The sequence below is a fragment of the Giraffa tippelskirchi genome, chromosome 8 (assembly GCF_054371585.1).
Source record: "Giraffa tippelskirchi isolate mGirTip1 chromosome 8, T2T-mGirTip1v1.2.pri, whole genome shotgun sequence".
Lineage (NCBI taxonomy): Eukaryota > Metazoa > Chordata > Mammalia > Artiodactyla > Giraffidae > Giraffa > Giraffa tippelskirchi.
The window spans coordinates 82,663,011-82,685,687 of record NC_137282.1 but is presented as its reverse complement, the minus strand read 5'-3'; the positions used below and the strand labels follow the sequence as shown (position 1 = coordinate 82,685,687).

General features: G+C 36.4%; 1 protein-coding gene across 4 annotated transcripts in view; it reads left to right on the top strand.

The window, feature by feature from the left end:
• The window catches only part of NUP155 (nucleoporin 155), a 54,742-nt gene extending 35,302 nt beyond the window's left edge, over window positions 1-19,440 (top strand). For 3 of the 4 annotated variants that reach the window (XM_081522024.1, XM_081522023.1, XM_081522022.1), the window contains 13 exons: window positions 2,647-2,838; window positions 3,493-3,631; window positions 4,289-4,424; window positions 5,328-5,481; window positions 5,688-5,792; window positions 6,447-6,601; window positions 9,535-9,664; window positions 10,830-10,943; window positions 11,620-11,740; window positions 12,393-12,503; window positions 16,661-16,797; window positions 18,172-18,278; window positions 18,904-19,440. In XM_081522024.1, coding sequence (XP_081378150.1) covers window positions 2,647-2,838; window positions 3,493-3,631; window positions 4,289-4,424; window positions 5,328-5,481; window positions 5,688-5,792; window positions 6,447-6,601; window positions 9,535-9,664; window positions 10,830-10,943; window positions 11,620-11,740; window positions 12,393-12,503; window positions 16,661-16,797; window positions 18,172-18,278; window positions 18,904-19,042 — 1,740 coding nt within the window. In that variant the 3' untranslated portion in view covers window positions 19,043-19,440. The remainder of the gene's footprint in view (window positions 1-2,646; window positions 2,839-3,492; window positions 3,632-4,288; window positions 4,425-5,327; window positions 5,482-5,687; window positions 5,793-6,446; window positions 6,602-9,534; window positions 9,665-10,829; window positions 10,944-11,619; window positions 11,741-12,392; window positions 12,504-16,660; window positions 16,798-18,171; window positions 18,279-18,903) is intronic. The other variant, XM_081522025.1, reaches the window with a different exon arrangement.
• The last annotated feature ends 3,237 nt before the right edge of the window (window positions 19,441-22,677 follow it).

Sequence of the window (22,677 nt, the reverse complement as noted above, 5' to 3'; positions counted from 1 at the left end):
AATTGTAACCTTTATTTGGGCTACAGATCCCTATGGGAATCTGATCAAAACTCTTTCTTCCCACCTTCAAAGAATGCATACAGACACATACGCAGACTTTTTGAATGTAAATTCAAGGAATCCAGTAATGTAGATTAAACATTCCTACTTTAAAGAAAGATGTTCACCACTATGGGAAATGAATGGTCCATGCTGCTCTTGCTGCCCTCATTGGAATACTTTTTAAGGATAAAGGTAATTTGCATTTATCTTAATGTTAGGTGGTTTAGGGGAAATTTATTCCTACCCATCCGGAGAAGGCAATGGCACTCCACTCCAGTACCCTTGCCTGGAAAATCCCATGGACGGAGGGGCCTGATAGGCTGCAGTCCATGGGGTCGCTGAGAGTCGGACACGACTGAGCGACTTCACTTTCACTTTTCCCTTTCATGCACTGGAGAAGGAAATGGCAACCCACTCCAGTATTGCCTGGAGAATCCCAGGGATGGCGGAGCCTGGTGGGCTGCCGTCTATGGGGTCGCACAGAGTCGGAGACGACTGAAGTGACTTAGCAGCATTCCTACCTATCAATTTTATTGTAAGCATTTCTAAACATACACAAAGTAGAGGAAGTACAACAACTAATCCCCTTGTTTCCCACATCGCAGGCAGAGTCTTTACTGTCTGAGCCACCCCGATAACATGAGGGATTCATTGTCAAAACCACAAGTTTGTGATGTGTGGATGAAATCTTAACTTTACTAAAGATATTTTTAAATACAAAATTCATTTGTATTCAGCGTTTTCATCAGTTTACCCCTTTTGCTTAATCTATCCCCTTATTTTCTTTTTTAGTGAATTATTTTAAAGTAGATCCCTGACATCATGATTTTTCATTTCTATATACTTTAGTATGTATTCCTTTAAAAAGGTGGCCATTGTCTTGAACACCAATTTCATTATTACATTTAGCAATATTATCACTAATTCTTTGGTAGCATCTGAAATAGTGAAATTATTGTGTCTTAGAAGTATCTTTTTGTAGATTGGTTTATTCTAATGAGAATCTGAACAGTTGATTCACTCATTGCATTTGGTTGTTATTTCTCTTTAATCTCTCAGTCTAAAGTAATTCATTCTCTCTCTCTCTGCTATTGCATTGTAGTGAATTTGTATACTTGTAGTGAACTTGTTTGCCTGTTTCTTGCATTTTCTGTGAAATGGAAATCAAGTCTATAGAAGCTTGATAAGTTCAGGTCCATCTATTTGAGAAAGAATAGAATACTTCATAGATAATCATTTATTATGTTTATTAATTTATTAACTAATGTATTAATTAAATTAATTTATTAGGAGACATAAAAGATTTGATTGTCCCACTTTTAGTCATACTGACATTGATTATTGGATTCAAAAGTTAAGTCTAGTCCTGCTGTTGTGAAATTCTTCATCGAACTTGCAAGCTTTCATCACATCAATTGATAATCATTACCTGAATCCATTATTTCATTTAGGATTACAGAATGGTAATTTTCTAAATCTGTGGTTTCTTCCATATTTATTAACTATAGTTCTATTCCTTACCCTCTAGGGCTATTTGGTTACCCAAAAATGTTTTGATTCTTGACTTTTAAGTATCAGTTTTTGAAGTTAAAAGACAATCTTTGTGTTCTTTCCAGTACTGTCCAGTGAGTTGTTTTGTTCCTTTTAAAGATGTATTTTCTGTTATCTTTTTAAAGATTCAAATGAATATGCTTAATTATGAAAGCTGTTTTCCATGACAGCTAGAATAATCATTTCTAGTTTTATTGGCTGGTAAGTATAATCTAGGTCAACTTTTAGCCTAGGTATTATTATTTTTGTGATCCATCTTCAAAGCTTTCCTTCCTGACATGCTCATGGAATACAAATTAAATATAAATCAAAAAATTGAGCATTGATTGTGTATTTGCTGAAATTTAGGAAAAGATAGTAGTCAAATCACTAAACCGAATGTTACTGTAGTATAAATCACCTCAATACTTTAGAACTCCATTTTAGTAACCTGATTTGTTCAAAATGAGATCAAACTCCAGTGTTAGAAGTCCTTGAATAATAGAATTTGAACGTTATTTTGGCTTTCCTGATGGCTCAGTGGTAAAGAATCCACCTGCAATTCAGGAGACATGGGTTTGATCCCAGGGTCGGGAAGATCCCTGAGAGTAGGAAATGGCAACCCACTCCAGTCTTCTTGCCTGAACAGTCCCATGGACAGAGGAGCCTGGCAGGCTATAGTTGCAAAGAGATGGACACAACTGAGTAAGCAGGAGACACATTATTTTGGATAGATAAATGTAAGCCAAAGATTTTTTAATGTAGATAATTGTTTTTTCCTAGTTATAACTAAAGTCAGGAGGCCTGGCTCCAATTTTGGCTCTTACTTGGGCTTTGCTTTCTGTTTGTAAAGTGAGAGATTTGGAATAGGCATACTATGGGTTTTTTTCCAATTCTCTATGATCTATGAAAATTTGTAAAATTTTATTGTTTTTATAGTTCAGTATATTTTATTTTTTTAATTACAGAGGCTATTAATGTTTTAATTAAATTATTGAAGAAATTTCATTCTGTGCAAAAATATGATATTCCTGTATTTTTGATCAAAAGAAAAATTTTCTCTTATACTCCTAGGAACTTCAAGAACAGTTGAAAATCACCACCTTTAAAGACCTGGTAATCAGGGACAAGGAACTGACTGGGGCATTAATTGCTTCTCTAATCAACTGCTACATCAGAGATAATGCTGCTGTTGATGGCATTAGTCTACACTTACAGGACATCTGCCCACTTCTGTATAGCACTGATGATGCCGTTTGTTCTAAGGTATGATGCTCTGTTACCTGTTTGGTGTTTCTTCCAGTGTGCTAAGAGCACAGTGGTACTGTAATCAGAAATTCTCTTTTTTCTTGACATATGACCTTGGGGTAGGTCTCTTAGCCTTTCATGACCTCAGAATTCTCATCTGTGTAAGAAGGAGGTTGGAATATATTATTTTTTAAAATACATGTATACATTTTTCATAAAGAATCTTTGATAGTATTTCTAGACCATATGGAAAAAATGGTTAAATATACCTTTCTTTAAAATTTTTATTTAAAATCACTAAAACTTGTGCATACTAAATAAGAGTTAATTGGGCAATTTTTATTGATCCTTTCCTACAGGTGAAAAAACCTTAAAAAAATCAGTGTTTTCCGGACTGCCTGCTGACCAATAATGTATTTTCTAGGCAAGAGATTTACCAATCAAAAGCTGTCTTGCTTAACATATTTGAGAGAGGAATTAAGAATAGCTAGGATATTTTGGTCAAAAACTTTTCTGCCTAAAATTAAGAAGAAGTAAGTTTGCAGAGTTGTTTTTATCTTTGATGGTCATAAACCAGATGTAAATTTAGACTTAGACTAAAATCTGTATTGACAACACCATCTGTGTGCTTGATTTCATATCTTTCTAAGTTCTTGTCATCTCTACTTCTAGGCAAATGAGCTTCTCCAGCATTCCCGACAAGTTCAAAATAAGATTGAAAAGGAAAGAATGTTAAGGGAATCCTTAAAGGAGTATCAAAAAATCAGCAATCAGGTGGACCTATCCAGTGTTTGTGCTCAGTATAGACAAGGTGAGAAACGAAGTGTTTCATACCTTCAGCTCAACTCAGAGGCAAATCTTCCTTTAATTTACAGTGGCCCAAGTGATAAGACATACAAAATAAATTTCTTGTGTCTTAGTGTTTGATGACTGTACCAGCTTCTAGAAAAGCTATAGTGCTCTTATCTTGAAATGTATAACTTTTTAACATTGTAGTGTCAGTCCTGTTCTGGTTAAACTATCTGTATTAGATTGCTTTCTGGGTTACATTTGTGTTTCAGATACTTTAAATTCTTTTGACTAATTTTTAAAAATACTACCTGTCTGCTCAGTTTAAAATTACTTGAAATCAAATCTAACATAATGTTCTGTTAGTACAGGTAGTACTATGAATCCTTAGATTTTTTTTTTTCCCATCAAGGAACTGTAGTCCTCCTCTTTGTTATTTTAAATATGAAATTTTTTTTACAGTGAAGAAAATATATTTAATAGCTGTCTTATCGGCATGTTAGAACCTAGTTCTTTGGTAGACTCATCAGAAATATTTTATATGATACTATCACCTAGGTAACTAATACACAGTAGAACCCTTACAGTACTGAACATAATAACCTTGATCAGTGTCTTTATAAGCCAGCTAAGGAAAAATGTATCCACTTAATAATATGCCTTAACTCTTTCCCATTAGTGCGTTTTTATGAAGGTGTGGTGGAGCTCTCTCTTACTGCTGCAGAAAAAAAAGATCCTCAGGGTCTTGGGCTTCATTTCTATAAACACGGAGAACCAGAAGAGGACATCGTAGGACTTCAGGCTTTCCAGGAAAGGTGAGTTGTTTCACCTTAGCAGAGTCTCAACTTTATGGATCTAGGACTCTTCTTTGTGAAAAGTTTGACTGGTAGTAGTAGGAAAATAATGTTTCAAATACAGCCCTTATAAAATTGAATTATGCTTTTCCTAAAAATGCCCACTTTGTCAAAGGTGTGAGTCAATATTATAATTCTTTGCCTAGGGATAAAATTATAGTCTGGTGGGAATTCTTAAGGAATGTTTTGAGCTACCTCTGTGGTTCTTCTGAAATTGTATTACTGTCAGTTTTTTGTTCCTAATTTTTTTTTTTTCCAAACTTTAAACTTTATTTTGTATTGGGGAATAGCTGATTATCAATATTGTGATAGTTTCAGGTGAACAGCGAAGGGACTGAGCTATACATATACTTGTGTCCTTCCCCCCCAAACCCCACTTCCATCCAGGCTGGCACACAACACTGAGTAGAGTTCCATGTACTATACAGTACGTCCTTGTGGGTTATCCATTTTGAATATAGCAGTGTATACCTGCTAATGTCAGTTTTAATTGCGATAACACTTTTGGAAACAAAAGTGCTGCCTCACCCATCCAGCCCTCAGTGTCTGGTTCTAAATGAAGATTAATTGTTTTGTTTTGTTTTGTTTTAGTATTTTAAAGGATGATTTTTAAATGTTTAGAGACTGCTAAAAAACAATGGATATTCATAGAGGAAATATATAACCAATCTAAGACATGTGTTTCATTTTTATGAGTTCACCCTTCTAAACAAATGCTTCTCAAACCTATAGGAAAAGTGTATGATTTTTATTATTTTTAATACCAAATTGTGTGTGTATTCAAAATTACCTTTAGTTTGTATTTCGATTGTTAGCCAGTTGCTAACTAAATCATGTAACCGTTCCTCTTTCATGCTTTTTCAGATTAAACAGTTACAAGTGTATTACGGATACACTTCAGGAACTGGTAAATCAAAGTAAGGCTGCTCCTCAGTCTCCCAGCGTCCCCAAGAAGCCCGGGCCTCCAGTGTTGTCATCTGATCCCAACATGCTGAGTAATGAAGAAGCAGGACATCATGTAAGGAACACAGTGTATTTTCATTCTGAAAATGCACCGCATTTAGAAGTTCTGTATGGTGGTGGTGGTGGTATAATCATCTAGGGAAAGGTGATAGCTCTCAGAACTTAGCACTTAAGGATTCTTGATTTCTTATTAGATGTTTAAAAGGCTGAAGGTCAGGTCAAGCGTTTTAACTGCTAATTTTTACTGTTTTGTTTTTTTAGTTTGAACAAATGCTTAAATTGTCTCAGCGATCCAAAGATGAACTCTTTAGTATTGCCCTTTATAATTGGCTAATACAAGCAGACCTTGCAGATAAACTGCTACAGGTAAATACTTTTTATACCAATAGTATTAATTTATATTTTTAAATGGGTTAGTATGTATGGTTATTAGGAAATACCAACCGTTAGGTATTAGTGAAAAGCCAAGTAATATAATACCTTTTTCTAGTGAGCAAGGTATCCTGTTGCTCTAATTTTCTTGTTATTTAGAAGCTGACTGGGATTGTTTATATTGTGGCATGAAAATCAATGGAATATGAATTTGGAGACCTGAACTTTGTCTTAACTCTGCTATTAAGCTGCTTCACAAATATCCTTTCACTACCCTAAGTGTCAGTGTACCTCACTCTGTAAGGTATGAAATAGAATAGATGGCAACAAATGAATAGATGGCAACAGATTATGACAAGGATGCCTTTGAGCTCAGAGGCTAGAAATCAATAGCTGTGTTCTCAAAGTTTATTAAAAGATTTGCAATGGGATTGTAATAAATTATTTTTATCAACCTAATACAACTATCATAGCAGTTCTTTGATAATTTATAATGAGAAAAATTGCCCCTCTCTTATCTGTTACTGGATTATAATATTGCTTATGTATTCATAAAACAAGGCACACCTATAAAATGATGATATATTTATTATGTAAAGAGCAAGTGGGTGGTCAGAAAATGTTTCTGAACAACTGTACAATTTCCAGATTGCTTCTCCATTTCTGGAGCCACATCTAGTCCGAATGGCCAAAGTTGATCAAAACAAAGTTCGTTATATGGATCTACTCTGGAGGTATTACGAGAAGAACAGAAGTTTCAGCAGTGCAGCTCGTGTCCTGTCCAAATTGGCTGACATGCATAGGTATGGCCTCATATTCTCACTGTGATGAGTAATTGATAACTGGACCATATCTAGTTACTACATCCAGATTTCAGATTTTAAGAAAACTTTATTCAGGTTATACATATATAGAATTTTTATGATTTTACTTGGATTTACCTAAAGTGAAAGTGTTGGTCTCTCAGTCATGTCTGATTGTTTGTGACTCTATGGACTGTAGCCCACCAGGCTCCTCTGTCCATGGGGATTCTCCAGGCAAGAATACTGGAGTTGGTTGCCATGCCCTTCGCCAGGGGACCCCCCTGACCCAGGGATTGAACCTAGGCCTCCCACATTGCAGACAGAGTCTTTACCATTTGAACTACACGGGAAGCCCTGGATTTACCTAAAGTTCATAGTTTTTTCTTTTTGTTTGTTTCATTTTTAATAATGTGTAATGGTACCAAATAAGTCCTACTTAACAGACTCTATTCAAACTATTTTCTAAACCCTTTTTCTTTAAACTATGTCTTTAGATTCTTTCCTACTGATGGCAAATCATTACTATTATTAATTAAAAGGACAAAAAATGCTTCTCAAAGGCTTTATAATTTTAAATGTTTAACAAATTCCAGACCAATTTCCTCAACTCTTACATTGATTTAAGTTCCTGACAAGGTCTTACAGCGTATATATTAAGGAGTGTTAAGAATTCTGTTACAGAAGGCATTGAAATGTCCAATTAGATTTCATATAAAGACAACGTAATAAAATTTTGGACAGATTATTAATTTGACCCTCTTCATTTGGAATGTTGCCAAAAGAATATGGTGCTATTTCTAAAACATAAAGATTGGTTATGTTAGGAAGAGGAGATGTTTGAGGCAAAGCTGTGATTAAACCATGTAAATCAGAACGGTTACTTCAAGCATCCAGAGCTGGCTGATAGCAAGTGGGAGAGTGTGCATCTGTGTGTGCACTCATGCAGTTGTAATTACTGCGTGTGTGAACCCAAGGCATTTTTTATCTTCTTACCCTCTTTGGTCATAATAATTAATTGATTTTCATAAATTCCCCTCATCGTAGTGACTTTAATTTGTCTTTGGTTTAATAAAAGGAAAGAAAAGGAATTTGAGCTAGTAAAGACCTAAAATGTATTTTGGAGTAAAGCCCTTGGTCAAGTCATAGTTTTTGTATAATTAAGAATTGGCCAAAAAAAAACAAAAACAAAAACAAAATAAAATTAAGACAAAATGACAGCATTATTAAACATTTAATTCACTGCAGCTCTGTCTTAAGGTTCTGTGATTAATTTCTTTATCCAGTATTTGAGTGCCTATTCCTGTCTGCCCTCAGGGGCACACATGGACTGACCTTACCCAGGCTTCAGACTCTCATTTCTCGGTTACTCTCGTCATTCCTCTTAGTACATCCGAGTACCATTACTGTACAGATCTTTGTAAATCATTTCAGTCATGCTGCTCATTGCTTGCATTGTTAGAGTGGCCCTTAATTGCCTTTTCATTAGTATTTATGGACCTTTTTTCTTGTTGTCACAATTACTACGTTCTTGTTATAAAATATTCAGAAATCCTCTAACTTTTAAGAACAGTGCCCATTGTCCATTTCTACTTCACACACGCATACAACCTAATTTTCCCTTCATGTGAGGACCCTATACATCTAGTCTTTAGCTCTTAAGTTACCATCCATCTCTTACCACAGTAAAATCTTTTTCCAACTATTATGTTACTCTTTCTCACTACACTCTTCTTTTATTTATGTATGCTACAGCAAATAAGTTGGTGGCTATAGAATATTCTACTTTAAGTAATTTGGAAATGTTATCCACTTTCAAAATGTTTGTTTCAACTGGGTTTTGTTTTTTTTTTTAAGAGATAAGAGGGGCAAATAAAGCCTTTATGAAACAAGGCTCCTAAAGGTACGGAGTCTTTTCTTTGTCCATATATATCTTTACTACTTACAAGGACCTTTTATATATTTTTGACCCTCATAATCACCCTGTTGGCGAGGCAGAGTTCAGTTTTTCATTCTAACAAGGTTATTTTTCTCCATTAAACACTGAAGAATGCCAGGAAGAGTTTGTTCTTGGACCTGTTTCCATGTATTTTAAGAATAAATACAAGTTTTTGTAAAAGCAGTTTTTCTAAGTTTCAGAAATTGCATTAAACATTTTTGTTCATCCTTTACACAGGAGAAATTTCTAAAGTTCACCTTTGGATTCTTTCCAGAGTCACTTTGACTAAGCAACACTTTTAGCTGAGAGAGGTGTTTCTTTGTTTCGCTCGCGTTCTTTGAGGAGCAGATGGGTGTTGACTGTCCAGATGTAGGTGTTCTAAAGATCAGTGTTGGGCTCTTCTTGCCTTTGGACAAGATATACCATGATTTAGGTTTGCAGAACTTAGTCTTTCTTTCTGGGTTCTTCAGGCTGAGTTTACTTGTAAGAGTGCTAGGATTGCTCTTCAGTGCTGATAGAAAGCTTCTCCTTTTATCACGATGTTAACTGTTCTGTTGCATGTTTTACAAGTAATCAACAATACATTTTTGTGGTCTTTGTACTTTTTCAGAATTTTTGCTTCCTTAAAACTGAGCATATAATTTCTTGCTTCTCAATTAAGAAGTTTCTGTATTTTGGGTATCAGTTTGGGTTTGGCCACATTAAGGTAGAGAAGTGAAGAATATGAGGAATAATAAAAAGTTTTCTTTAACTTTAGAAGGTTCCAAGTTTTAGTATACTGAAGTTTTAAAATGGTAAGATAATTTTTTGGACGTCTAAGTATTTCTTTATGTGTTCACTTAAATTGTGGATCTCTTTTGTTAGAAATCCTCTACTTTTTCAAGTTTCAAATGGCCTTTTATGTTAATTTGGAATAAAATAGGACATCATAACTGATATATATATATTAGCTCCTTAAGAATTCACGTAAATAAAAGCAAGGATTTTCCCCCTCCAGCACAGAAATTTCACTTCAGCAGCGACTAGAATACATTGCTCGGGCCATTCTTAGTGCCAAAAGTTCCACTGCCATTTCCTCAACAGCTGCAGATGGTGAATTCCTTCATGAATTAGAAGAAAAAATGGAAGTAAGTGCTAACAATACTTAAGCCTATCCACACTGATTATTAGCCGCGTGTTAGTCCACTTCTCTTCTTCCCCTAGTAAATAATAGGTATGTAGCAGTCAGTATTAACTTTAATCCCTTCTGCCTTCTTTCTTTTCATATTTATATATAAATAAAAGATTTTAACAATACAGCACTTGGGCCCTAGGGCATTGCTATAATCTAAAAGTTTTCTCTGTGACATTCCTAAAGGTTTATTCTAACTCTTCTAACACTAAGCAAATTATGTTGCACTCACCATTAATTCCAGATTATTAATAGATGTATGAAGTAGAGTGGGCTAAAGCCTTTACTGAAAGACACACTAATGTATATGTAGTGGTCCATATACAAAAGCTTATTCCTCATTCACAAAAATCCAGAGTTGGTGTTCCTGATTGGCATGTGGCTTTCTTCCACTTGGTTGATGTCGCTTCCCAAGTTCTATTTTCTGATTCTACCATTCTGATAGCCTTACGTTTTTTTTTTTTTGATCAGAGAGAAGAAACATGAAGAGAGCATGTCAGAAGCACATTCACTCTTAAAAACCTCAGCCCTGAAGTGGCATACTTATGTTCATATTGCTTTGAAGAGAACTTAGTCTTAGGGCCAGACTCCATGCAAAGGAGGCTGCAAAGTAGAGTTCTGGCCATTTTGTCTGGCTGTAATCATGGGAGAAACTGGTGTTGGTAGGCAGCAAAGGCTCTCAGGCACAGCCCAGTCCCTGTGTAATCCTCTTTGTTGTAATGACGGGTTGCTAGTCTCTTCTGATAAAAGCCTTTATACATTTTTTTTATTGAGGTAGAATTGACATACAACAATTTCTCAGGTGTACAACATAATGATTAAATTTTTCTATATATTGTAAAATGATCACAATAAGTCTGGTTAGCATTTGTCACCATAAATGATTACAAAAAAATTTTTTCTTGTGATAAGAACTTTTTAATATCTGCTCTCTAGGCAACTTTCTAAATATGCAATACAGTTTCATTAACTATAGTTACTATGCTGTGATTTTATTTTAACCAACTTAAAGTTTGTTGTTTAGCAAACAAACTTAAAGTCAGATACTAGGAGTCACTTCTCCAGATACCTGGTGATTTATCAAGAAGAACTTAAGATTTGCTTTTTTCTACCCAAACCAGGTTGCCAGGATCCAACTTCAGATACAAGAGACACTACAAAGGCAATATTCCCATCATTCTTCTGTACAGGATGCAATTTCTCAGCTGGATTCTGAGCTAATGGACATAACTAAGGTAATAAGAAAGCAAATGAAATCCCTCTGATAATCAACTATTATCTACAAATTCCTTGTTTCTTTTGCATTTTCCTTCGTGTTTAAGAAAGCAGTTGAGCCATCTTTGGGAGCACGTCACTGGGCTGAAGCACCATGTTACCTCACCCTTAGAGCATGTTTCTCTTTCCAGGCTACTTTCTGTCAAGAATCTATCAACCTCACATGGGGCTTTGTTAAAACTCCTGCCATCTAATTTATGGGCTGTTTCTTGTCTTGAAAAAATAATTTATATTTGCTCAACTTGCCAAGCCTCTCCCACTCAGTACCCTCTGGAACAGTTTCCTTTTCAATTATTACCGGACATTTCTCTAAGTACCCAGCAGCACCATTAGATTTGTCAGTATATCCATGATCTTTTCAAACCTTAGTTTGGACAACAGTAGTTCTAAAAGAAGTGTCACTGCAGCATCTTGCTCTTAGCCGAGGGGGAAAAAAAGGCACACGTATTGAAATCTGTTTAAATGCGTTAACCACTCTTAATCTGGCATTATGACAACCTACACACCATCACATATTTATATCATATTTTAGGAACTTAAGATAACATCTTTGGTTACTTTTAACTTTCAGGGGGTTCTTTATTGTTAATTTCTGAATACTAACCTCTTGGTGGATGTTGGCATTTTCTCCTACAGCTTTATGGGGAGTTTGCTGACCCATTTAAACTTGCAGAATGTAAACTTGCAATAATTCACTGTGCTGGTTATTCAGACCCTATACTGGTGCAGACACTTTGGCAAGATATCATAGAAAAAGGTAAGTGTTCACAGCTAGGTCTGTTAGCTACTCGTTATTTAATGACTTGGTAGAAGAGTGAATGTACACTGTTAGTGATCATATATTAAGGGCTCATGAAAATTGTATATACCTAAGCAGAGGGTAAGTGACGGGTACCTACCTGGATGTGGTTGAGGGTGATCCTCTAGAGAAGGATTCCAGTGAATGTTTGAGAGGACCCTCAGAAAAGATTGTGATTTTTGTGGTTTCTACTGCTTAGTAAGGAATTCTGATATACTTAGCTCAGAATCCCATAACCAATTCTCTTCTAAGATGAAAGTATGTCAGACACTAACAAAAACACAGAATCTGCTCATTATATTTATGTGAATACAAACACGCTCTATCACGTTTTGTCCCTTGAGACACAATAAAATAGTTTAAACTTTTCACATTAAAAACACTTTGGGGAGAAGGAAATGGCAACCCACTCCAGTATTCTTGCCTGGGAAATCCCACAGACAGAGGAGCCTGGTGGGCTATAGTCCATGGGGTCTACAAAGAGTAGGACTTGACTGAATGACTAACAATTTCACTTTCAGGGAACTAGATCGCAAGCCACAGGGCCAGAAATGTTAAAAAAGACAACAACAACACTTTGGGTTTCTAATGACATGTCTCTTTCTTACAGAACTGAATGAAAGTGTGACGTTGAGCTCCCCAGACAGGATGCATGCTCTTAGTCTCAAGATTGTGCTCCTGGGCAAGATATATGCTGGCACACCTCGCTTCTTTCCTCTCGGTGAGCCACAACCTCAGCTACGGTCATGGGGCTGTTGTCTTCTCTTTGTTTTGATGGTGTTCTTCATTGACATGGAAAAATAATGGTTTTTAGAGCAAAATCATTTTGTTGTTGCAATTTATCAGCTTTGCAATTTAATTCTACCTCTCCAGAAAGAAACACTTCCAAAGAATAGTAGGATCTGTTGATGAATAGTTTTGGATGTGAAACTTTCTTTGCTTGACCTTCAAGTTTATATAGCTATGTTGGAATAGTGCTAACAGATCACAGTGTTATATTATTGGCAACTCTGAGATCAAATTGCCAACATCCGCTGGTTCATCGAAAAAGCAAGAGAGTCCCAGAAAAACATCTATTTCTGCTTTACTAACTATGCCAAAGCCTTTGGCTCTGTGGATCACAATAAACTGTGGAAAATTCTGAAAGAGATGGGAATACCAGACCATCTGACCTGTCTCTTGAGAAACCTGTGTGCAGGTCAGGAAGCAACAGTTAGAACTAGACATGGAACAACAGACTGGTTCCAAATAGGAAAAGGAGTACGTCAAGGCTGTATATTGTCACCCTGCTTATTTAACTTATATGCAGAGTACATCATGAGAAACACTGGGCTGGAAGAAACACAAGCTGGAATCAAGATTGCCAGGAGAAATATCAATAACCTCAGATATGCAGATGACACCACTCTTATGGCAGAAAGTGAAGAAGAACTAAAGAGCTTCTTGATGAAAGTGAAAGAGGAGAGTGAAAAAGTTGGCTTAAAGCTCAACGTGCAGAAAACTAAGATCATGGCATCTGGTCCCATCACTTCATGGGAAATAGATGGGGAAACAGTGGAAACAGTGTCAGACTTTATTTTTTTGGGCTCCAAAATCACTGCTGATGGTGATTGCAGCCATGAAATTAAAAGACGCTTACTCCTTGGAAGGAAGGTTATGGCCAACCTAAATAGCATATTGAAAAGCGGAGACATTACTTTGCCAACAAAGGTCCATCTAGTCCAGGCTATGGTTTTTCCAGTGGTCATGTATGGATGTGAGAGTTGAACGGTGAAGAAAGCTGAGCACCGAAGAATTGATGCTTTTGAACTGTGGTGTTGGAGAAGACTTTTGAGAGTCCCTTGGACTGCAAGGAGATCCAACCAGTTCATCCTAAAGGAAATCAATCCTGGGTGTTCATTGGAAGGACTGATGTTGAAGCTGAAACTCCAATGCTTTGGCCACCTCATGCGAAGAGTTGACTCATTGGAAAAGACCCTAATGCTGGGAAGGATTGGGGGCAGGAGGAGAAGGGGACGACAGAGGATGAGATGGTTGGATGGCATCACCGACTCAATGGACATGGGTCTGGGTAAACTCCGGGAGTTGGTGATGGACAGGGAAGCCTGGCGTGCTGCGATTCATGGGGTCACAAAGAGTCGGACACGACTGAGTGACTGAACTGAACTGAACTGATACATGTTTGAAGAGAAGGGGAAAATAGCTGATGTTTTCATGTGTGGATGATCTGTGATTGGTTTAACTGCTTCCTGTATATTGAGGACATGTTTTTCTTTAAAGTAGCAAGTAGTTGTGTTAAAAATGTAATTTCTGTGAATCCCTTTCTTAACCAAATTTGTAAGCTAGGAAACTATATTTTGAGCCATTTGCCAACTTGTAATGTCTTCTTCAGTTGTAAAACAATAGACTCAACATAAATACATTCATACAGTAAGTAGAATGTTAAATAAGCACTTTGTGCTTTCGAAAAGTGTTGAGAAACATGAAGATACTTAAAACCTTATATTGTTTTTAAAATATGAAGATACAGACTTGTTTACAGATCTTCTCTGATTTAGGATTTATTCCCTGAACATGGTAAGAAATAAAACTATTATAATCATACCCTTATTTCTTATAAGTACAGTATTAAAAACTGCCTATGCTATTTCAGTTCACTTCAGTTCAGTTGCTCAGTCGTGTCTGACTCTTTGCGACCCCACGGACTGCAGCACACAACTCTTCCCTGTCCATCACCAACTCCCAGAGCTTGCTCAAACTCATGTCCATTGCGTCAGTGATGCCATCCAACCATCTCATCCTCTGTCGTCCCCTTCTCCTCCTGCCTTCAATCTTTCCCAGCATCAGGGTCTTTTCCAATGAGGCAGTTCTTCACATCTGGTGGCCAAAGTATTGGGATTTCACCGGCAGCATCAGTCCTTCCGATGAATATTCAGGACTGATTTCCTTTAGGATGGACTGGTTGAATCTCCTTGCAGTCCAAGGGACTCTCAAGAGTCTTCTCCAGCAACACAGTTCAAAAGTATCAATTCTTCGGTGCTCAGCGTTCTTTATAGTCCATTCTCACATCCATACATGACTACTGGAAAAACCATAGCTTTGACTAGACGGACCTTTATTGGCAAATTAATGTCTCTTCTTTTTAATATGCTGTCTAGGTTGGTCATAGCTTTTCTTCCAAGGAGCAAGCGTCTTTTAATTTCATGGCTGCAGTCACCATCTGCAGTGAATAAAGTCTGTCACTATTTCCATTGATCGGTAAAATAAAGAGCAGCCATATGAGTGTGTGAAGCTTGACAATTTTAATAGCAAAATGACCACATTGTGCACCGTACCTCTTGAGGGTATTTCTTCTTTGACTTAAGATTTTTTAATTGTTGAGACCAATAAAATTTAGAGTAGAAGAGAACTTCCTTTCTCTATCACTCTGTCAAAGGCAAACAGGAGACTTCAAGCTAGAAGAAATTAAGAGACTTTAGAATTTTTATTACCTCTCCAGAATCTCTGTGTGGTAACTTGTAGGGGAGATGCAGGTTCAGTCTTCAGTGATTCTTCTTGCCCATGGCTGTTCACATTGGTCAGTCTCAGATTTTAGGTACCATAAATATGAATTTGATTGCTACTGTTAAGAGCTTATTTATGATACATCCAGGTAGTAAAAAGTGAGAATGGGACCACAATTAGAGTCACCAAAATAAATAAGAATCTTATGAGTCTTATATTTAATGTTTCTAAAATCAAGATACAGCAGCCCTTCTTTTTCTGAAAAGCAATTAAGGAACTCTTATCATGAGACTTCCCTGGTGGTCCAGTGTTTAAGATTCCATGCTCCCCGTGCAGGGGGCCTGGGTTTGATTCTGATGGGGGAACTAGATCCCACATGCCACAACTAAAGATTCCTTATGCCGCAACTACAGATCTCTCACGCCACAGCAAAGGTCAGAGTTCCTGCATGCTGCAACTGAGACTCCGCACAGCCAAGAAATAAATAAATGAATAATTGAATAAAATAAAAAAAAAGTATCAGCAGGCCCTCTCTAATAGTGTGATTCTCAATGGTCTCTATTCTCCACTTTTACCTTTTGCTGTTTTCTCAGTTCAGTTCAGTCGCTCAGTCGTGTCTGGCTCTTTGCGACCCCATGAATTGCAGCACGCCAGGCCTCTCTGTCCATCACCAACTCCCGGAGTCTACCCAAACCCATGTCCATCGAGTCGGTGATGCCATCCAACCATCTCATCGTCTGTCGTCCCCTTCTCCTCCCGCCCCCAATTCTACCCAGCATCAGGATCTTTTCCAATGAGTCAACCCTTCGCATGAGGTGCCCAAAGTATTGGAGTTTCAGCTTCAACGTCAGACCTTCCAATGCATTCACTCTAATACAGTTTTTTTCCTTAATAGCTTTGAAGTGTGTAAGTGAATGGTTTTAGCATATTTGCAGAGTTGTGCGACCATCACAGTTAAATTTAGACCATTTTCATCACCCTAAAAAAAAATATCCACCCTCAGCCCTAAGCAATCACTAATCTACTTTCTGTCTCTCTAGGTTTGCCTGTTTTGGTATATGCCTTATTTTATATTCAAAGAATTATTTGTTCTGAAAATTGTTTTTTTAAATATTTCCCTCTTGAAGCTGCTCAGTTATGAATAAGACCTACTTTTTAGTATCAAGGGTTAACAAATCTAGAACAACAAAAATTAGTGATTATATGAGGTGAAGGACATGTTAACTAATTTTATTGTGGAAAACATTTTGCAATATGTTTTAGATCATCACATTTACACCTTAAACTTACACAGTGCTATATGTCAATTATATCTTGGTAACACTGGGGCAAAAGTAGAGTTAACAATCCCAACTGATCTTTTTCTCTCCCCAGATTTTATTGTGCAGTTCTTAGAGCAGCAAGTTTGTACTTTGAACTGGGATGTGGGTTTTGTGATACAGACAATGAATGAAATTGGAGTGCCATTACCTAGACTACTGGAAGTATATGATCACTTGTTCAAGTCACGGGTAAGGAAAATATTAAATAAAATAATTTAGTTAAATCAATTTAAGTTTCTAAATACAGGAGTGGATTTTTTTGGTTGTGTGTTTATAAGTATCATATAATAGAGTTGCATGAGAAATTTGCTTCATTCATTGAGTATCAGAAATTATCATGCTTCAGACTTTTGAAACCAGTAATGAGAGTTGCTTTGTTATATACCATGATAAAAATGAAATATTTTTCAATATCTATAAAGCAAAATTATATATGCTTTACTTTTAGCGGAATAGGCTAAATACATTAAGAATTACTTACTTTAAAGGAACAGAACCTTTCCTGGTGGTCCAGAGATTAAGAATCCACCTCCCAACACAGGGCATATAGGTTTGATCCCTGGTCGGGGAACTGAGATCCCACATGCCACAGGGCAAATAAGCCGGCACACCACAGCTAGAGAGCCTGAGTACACAATGAAAACCCAGCGCAGCCAAAAAAAAAAACAAATAAAGGAACAAAATATCATTCACTGTAAAAACTAAATATTTATTCTCAATCCTTGTAACCTCATCTGAAATATCAGTGCTTAAAGATCTTTCTCTCCACAAGAAAAGGAAAATTTAACTATATGGTGACAGGTGATAACTAGGCTTATTATGGTGATCATTTTGCATCATTTTGAATCAGCAAATCACTATACTGTACACCTGAAACTAATACAATGTTATATGCCGGTTATACCTCAATTTTTTTACAAAAACATCTTTCTCACCATATTTAACCTTATTGGACTTACGTTTTATAATTTTTATCCTAAGATGAAAGAACTAAACGAAACCTGTTGAACTAGCTTGTGTTTAATACTAGTCATGATTATAGTAGCTGCATCAGAACATTCATACAGTGCTTTCCAAGGCACTTATTTATCTCACTGAAACTCACACTGAGCCTTTGACGGAAATGAACAACTAATAATATCGCATCGTCTACATCTGACAAGGGCAGAGATGTTAAATAACCTGCTCAAGTCATATGGCTAGTAATGGTAGAGTCAGAACTAGAATTAAGATTCTCTGACTACTGGTTGAGTCTTTTTTATTTTTTTTGGTTTAGTCTCTTATTCACACTATCAGATTAAATCTGCATAGGTTCCAGGTAAAAATCATGTCACAGTCAATAAGAAGAAATGGATTCTTTTTTTTCCTGTTATCTCAGGTTCCTAAACAGCAAATTAATATGCTCTGCAAAGTGCAGTGATACATCAAACATTATTCCTAAATGACATCATAGTGCAGTTTTCAGTGCACTGAACTCTGATGAGTATTTTAACTAACATAAGTGATGGAAAAATGAGTTGACACAATTCATCTTACAATTGTTGATGTGTTTTTTCTTTATAGGATCCATTCTGGAACAGAATGAAGAAGCCACTGCACCTTTTGGATTGTATACATGTACTATTGACAAGATATGTTGAAAATCCTAGCCAAGTTTTAAATTGTGAGAGGTAACTATGAATTAGATACTGTGTTACATACCAAAGGATTTTAAATGCATCTAATAAATATCTGGGTAACAAGTTTGGAGATAGTGGGGCACGATACACAGACTAAAAGAAGTATGGAAGATTTAAACTCTTGTGTATGTTTGCAGAAACTATTTGATATATATAAATAGCACATATAAAGGTGAGAGTTTTTCCATTTTCCAGCCCTTGTCCTGATTTCTCCCTATAAGTGAAAGGATAAAATTAATGAATTACTGCTAAACTCCTTCCATTTTGAATGAGCAACCTAGGAAGTGCCATTATATCTTCTGTGATATTATTGGCCATTTCAAGATAAATTTGTTTGAGGAGACCAAATGAATGTAAATATTTAATATGAATTTAAGGAGTCATTCCTTACTGCCCTCCTTCTCATTGTTAACAGATTCTGAGAGGAAAATGGTGGTATGCTACCCCCCTGAGTGTCTTTCTCTGTTTTCATTTATTTGCCATTTACTTAATCACATGATCCTTCCTCTTCTGTGGGCCTTTACTAAGTAAGGTTAGCAGAAGTTGAAGGGAAGTCCTATAGGAGGAAATGTTTCTGAATCTGTAGATGGCTGATTGGGTGTCTTTTTCTTTACAGGAGAAGATTCACAAATCTCTGCCTGGATGCTGTTTGTGGTTATCTGGTTGAGCTCCAGTCTATGAGCTCCTCAGCAGCAGTACAAGCCATCACTGGAAACTTTAAATCTCTTCAGGCTAAACTAGAACGGCTTCATTAATTATTGTAATGTATTTTCATCCCTGCATTTTTAATCTGTAAAATAAAAACTCAGCTGGGTCCAGCTATCACATGCTCTAAATCTAAGAATTTAAGAACAATTTTAGTAGAAATGCGTTTTTAATAAGTGGCTGGTATCAGCAGAGAGTACATTTGCAGGTGAATTCTTTTTTACTATTTTGCTTTTTAATAATCAAGTTAAAAACAAATAAGATTATTTATGATTTTGACACAAAGATAAACAAGTAAAAAACTCGTGTTTTGGATTTATATGCTCATTGTCAAGTTAGTTCAAGTATCGAAACTTAAACAGGCTAGCTGAGTAGGTCCAGGCCTATAATAGTAGATTCTACAACAGTTCTTAAATAGGCAAATAAACACTGTCTTTTTTAAAAAGTTTTTAAGATTTTTGGGTTCATCTTTGGAAAAAAATTTCTGCTAACTACTGATTTTGTCAGTTACAATCCTTGTAGTACACACCTGGTTGTTTTTTCTGATCAAGTGATAAACTTGTAATTAATAGTCTATGTCCTATCTCCCCTACAGGGAGATGCTGTTTTCCCTCATCATCCGCCTAGCTCTTCTTTGTACTAGGACTACTAATTCCTTTAAAGTGGTGGTTCTCAAAGTGTGTGCACCAGACCAGCACATCAGCATCATTTGGGCATTTGTTAGGAATTCAGATTCTCCAGCCCAGCACTCTGTTTTAATAAGCCCTTCATGATGTTCCAGTACATGTCAGGTTGAGAACCCCTGTGTTAGAAGATGTAGCCAGTTCATGGATGGAGCTTCCCATCTGATGCCTCCTCCTCCCTCGCCCATCAGTAACCACAACACCTGAGTTTCACCCAAGACACACCATATATGAAGCAAAACTTCATAATATAGTTTCTAATCTTCAACAGAATTAAGATGGCAAAACCAAGTGCCGAAAGTCATGGCAACAAAAGAGAAAAGTCTGGCGAGTGACCAGGACTCACAGAAAAATAAGAACATGGACTCCTTTCCTCTTACCTTTTGTTACCAAGAGTAATGACCTTCTACCTGTTGTCACTAATGTATGTCTAATGGTTTTCAAAATACATTTTGAAAATATTTTTCCTTCCACTTTTATGTTTTTCCCAAGATCATGGGTTGCCCTCTCCACAGTTATTCTCTTAGAATTTAGCTTCCTTTCTCCTATAATCTCCTTGTTTATAATATTTAATAGGATGTCAAAATATCTTCTTATTAGGCACCACCACCTCTCATATTTTTCGGCTTTTCAGTTCCTTAAGTTTAGATTTTTTTGAATGTGTAAAATGAATGTATGCTACACATTGTTAATTGTGTAAATTTGAAATTCTATCATGTCTACTTAAAATGAAAGTCTTGCTGAAATGCTATATTTAGCCGTGATTCTAGTTCTGCTGCAAGCACATTTACACACAAGAACACTAATATGTATGTTAAATTTACGGAACTCAAAATAATGAAGCTACATCTTTCATAAGGAATGTAAGCTAATGTGGCTAAATGGTCTTTAAGAATCCAGAAATCTGAACCATTTCTTTTATTTATGTAACACCTTACATAACACCTTTAAAAATTCTAGCCACATAGTGAATGTTTTCAATATCCTTTGGAGGGTAAGAGTACTAAGAGAAATTAAGATCCTCTTCTCCTTTTTAATTATCTGGGAGAGTGTAAAACCTTAACATTCATAAGAATCGCTTCGATAACCTGTTTAAAACAGATATTCTACCTTCAATGTGATAATCATACTGGTGCTAAGTGGATCAAACTTGGAGTAGCATTGTTCTATCACATTTATCAACTTTGTTTATAGACTTTATATTTGGTTTTCATTCAACACATTATTTCTTTATAGTGACTATTAAACATCTATAGGCAATGAATGATAAGTGTAATATATGAAACCGTGCATTCACTGTAGGCAGTGAGAAGCCACTGAAAGTCCTGGTTGTGACACATATTTCTAGATAGATCATTTTAGTGTGGCAAAATGTTTAAGAAAGAGAAAACGCTGTTTTGGGGACTTCCCTGGTGGACCAGTGGTTAAGACTCCAAGCTCCCAATGCAGGGGTAGGTTCCATCCCTGGTCAGGAAACTAGATCCCACATGCTGGCTGCAACTAGAGATTCTGCATGTGGCAAAGAAGGTCCCACGTGCCACAACTAAGACCCAGTGCAGCTAAATAAATACAAAAATTTTCTTAAAAAGACAAATGTTTTTTAACTGTACAAAGTATGGGATATTAGTCCTGAAATGCATCAAATGTATGTTCAGCATTTCTTTAGTATAATATACCTGACTTACTAGTGACTTGTTTGTTGAAAACCTCTCTGCTCTCATCTTTTATGTTTTATAGTTGATTTCATCTCAGGGCTCACAGATTCCTCATTCTCTTCCTCAAGATACTTCCCTCCTCCATCTTTTTTCTTCTTATTCACAAGGGGGGAAATATGATAGGGATACAGTTGTATCAAGGAAATAGAACACTGAATCTACATGTCTTGAAAGGCATATGCTTTCCTTCCATTTTGTACCAGTTTTTTCATTTAAATTCCGTTAATAAATTTTTTCAGAATATTTTTGAGTCTTCTGATAAATCATTTAAACTCTTGGAAGTTTTATTTTGCTCAAAAGGAAACTTTACTCATAAGGAGGTTGAAGCCAAATGATAAGACTTTTAAATCCAAAAATTTGTAAGAGCTAATACAATCTATTTTTATTGTTTTGTTTTTCTGCTTCACATATTAGTTAAAATACTATTATTTTTACTCTTCTTCCTTTTGGATGAACATATCTACTGAATTATGTTAGAAATTAAACATTTATTTTAGAACTTAGCTATGGAAGAATAACTCTTTTTAAGATTAATCAAGGGGACTTCCCTGATAGTCCAGTGGTTAAGAAACCACCTGCCAATGCAGGGAATACTAGTTCAATCCCTGCTCCAGGAAGATCCCACATTGCACTGAGTAACTGAAGCATATGAGCCAAGAACCTGTGCTCAGCAACAAGAGAACCCATGCAGTGAGAAGCCTATGCACAGCAAGAAAGAGTAGCCCCTTGTTTGCTGCAAATACAGAAAGCCCACACGCAGCAATGAAGACCCAGTACAGCCAAAAATTGTTGCTGTTCAGTTGTTCAGTCATGTCTGACTCTCAGCCACCCCATGGACTGCAACACACCAGGCTTCCCTGTCCTTCATCTTCTGGAGCTTGGTCAAACTCATGTCCATTGATTTGGTGATGTTATCCAACCGTCTCATCCTCTGTCATCCCCTTCTCCTCCTGCTTTCAATCTTTACCAGCATCAGGGTCTTTTCCAGTGAGTCAGCTCTTTGTATCAGGTGGCCAAAGTATTGGAGCTTCAGCATCAGTCCTTTCAGTGAATATTCAGGACTCTCAAGAGTCTAATCCAACACCACATTTCAAAAGCATCAATTCTTCAGCACTTAGCCTTTTTTGTGGTCCAATTCTCACATTCATACATGACTACTGGAAAAACCATAGCTTTGGCTATACCGACCTTTGTTGGCAAACCTAGTAAACTGTCTAGGTTTGTCATAGTTTTTCTTCCAAGGAGCAAGCATCATAATTTCATGGCTGTAGTCACCGTCCTCTGATT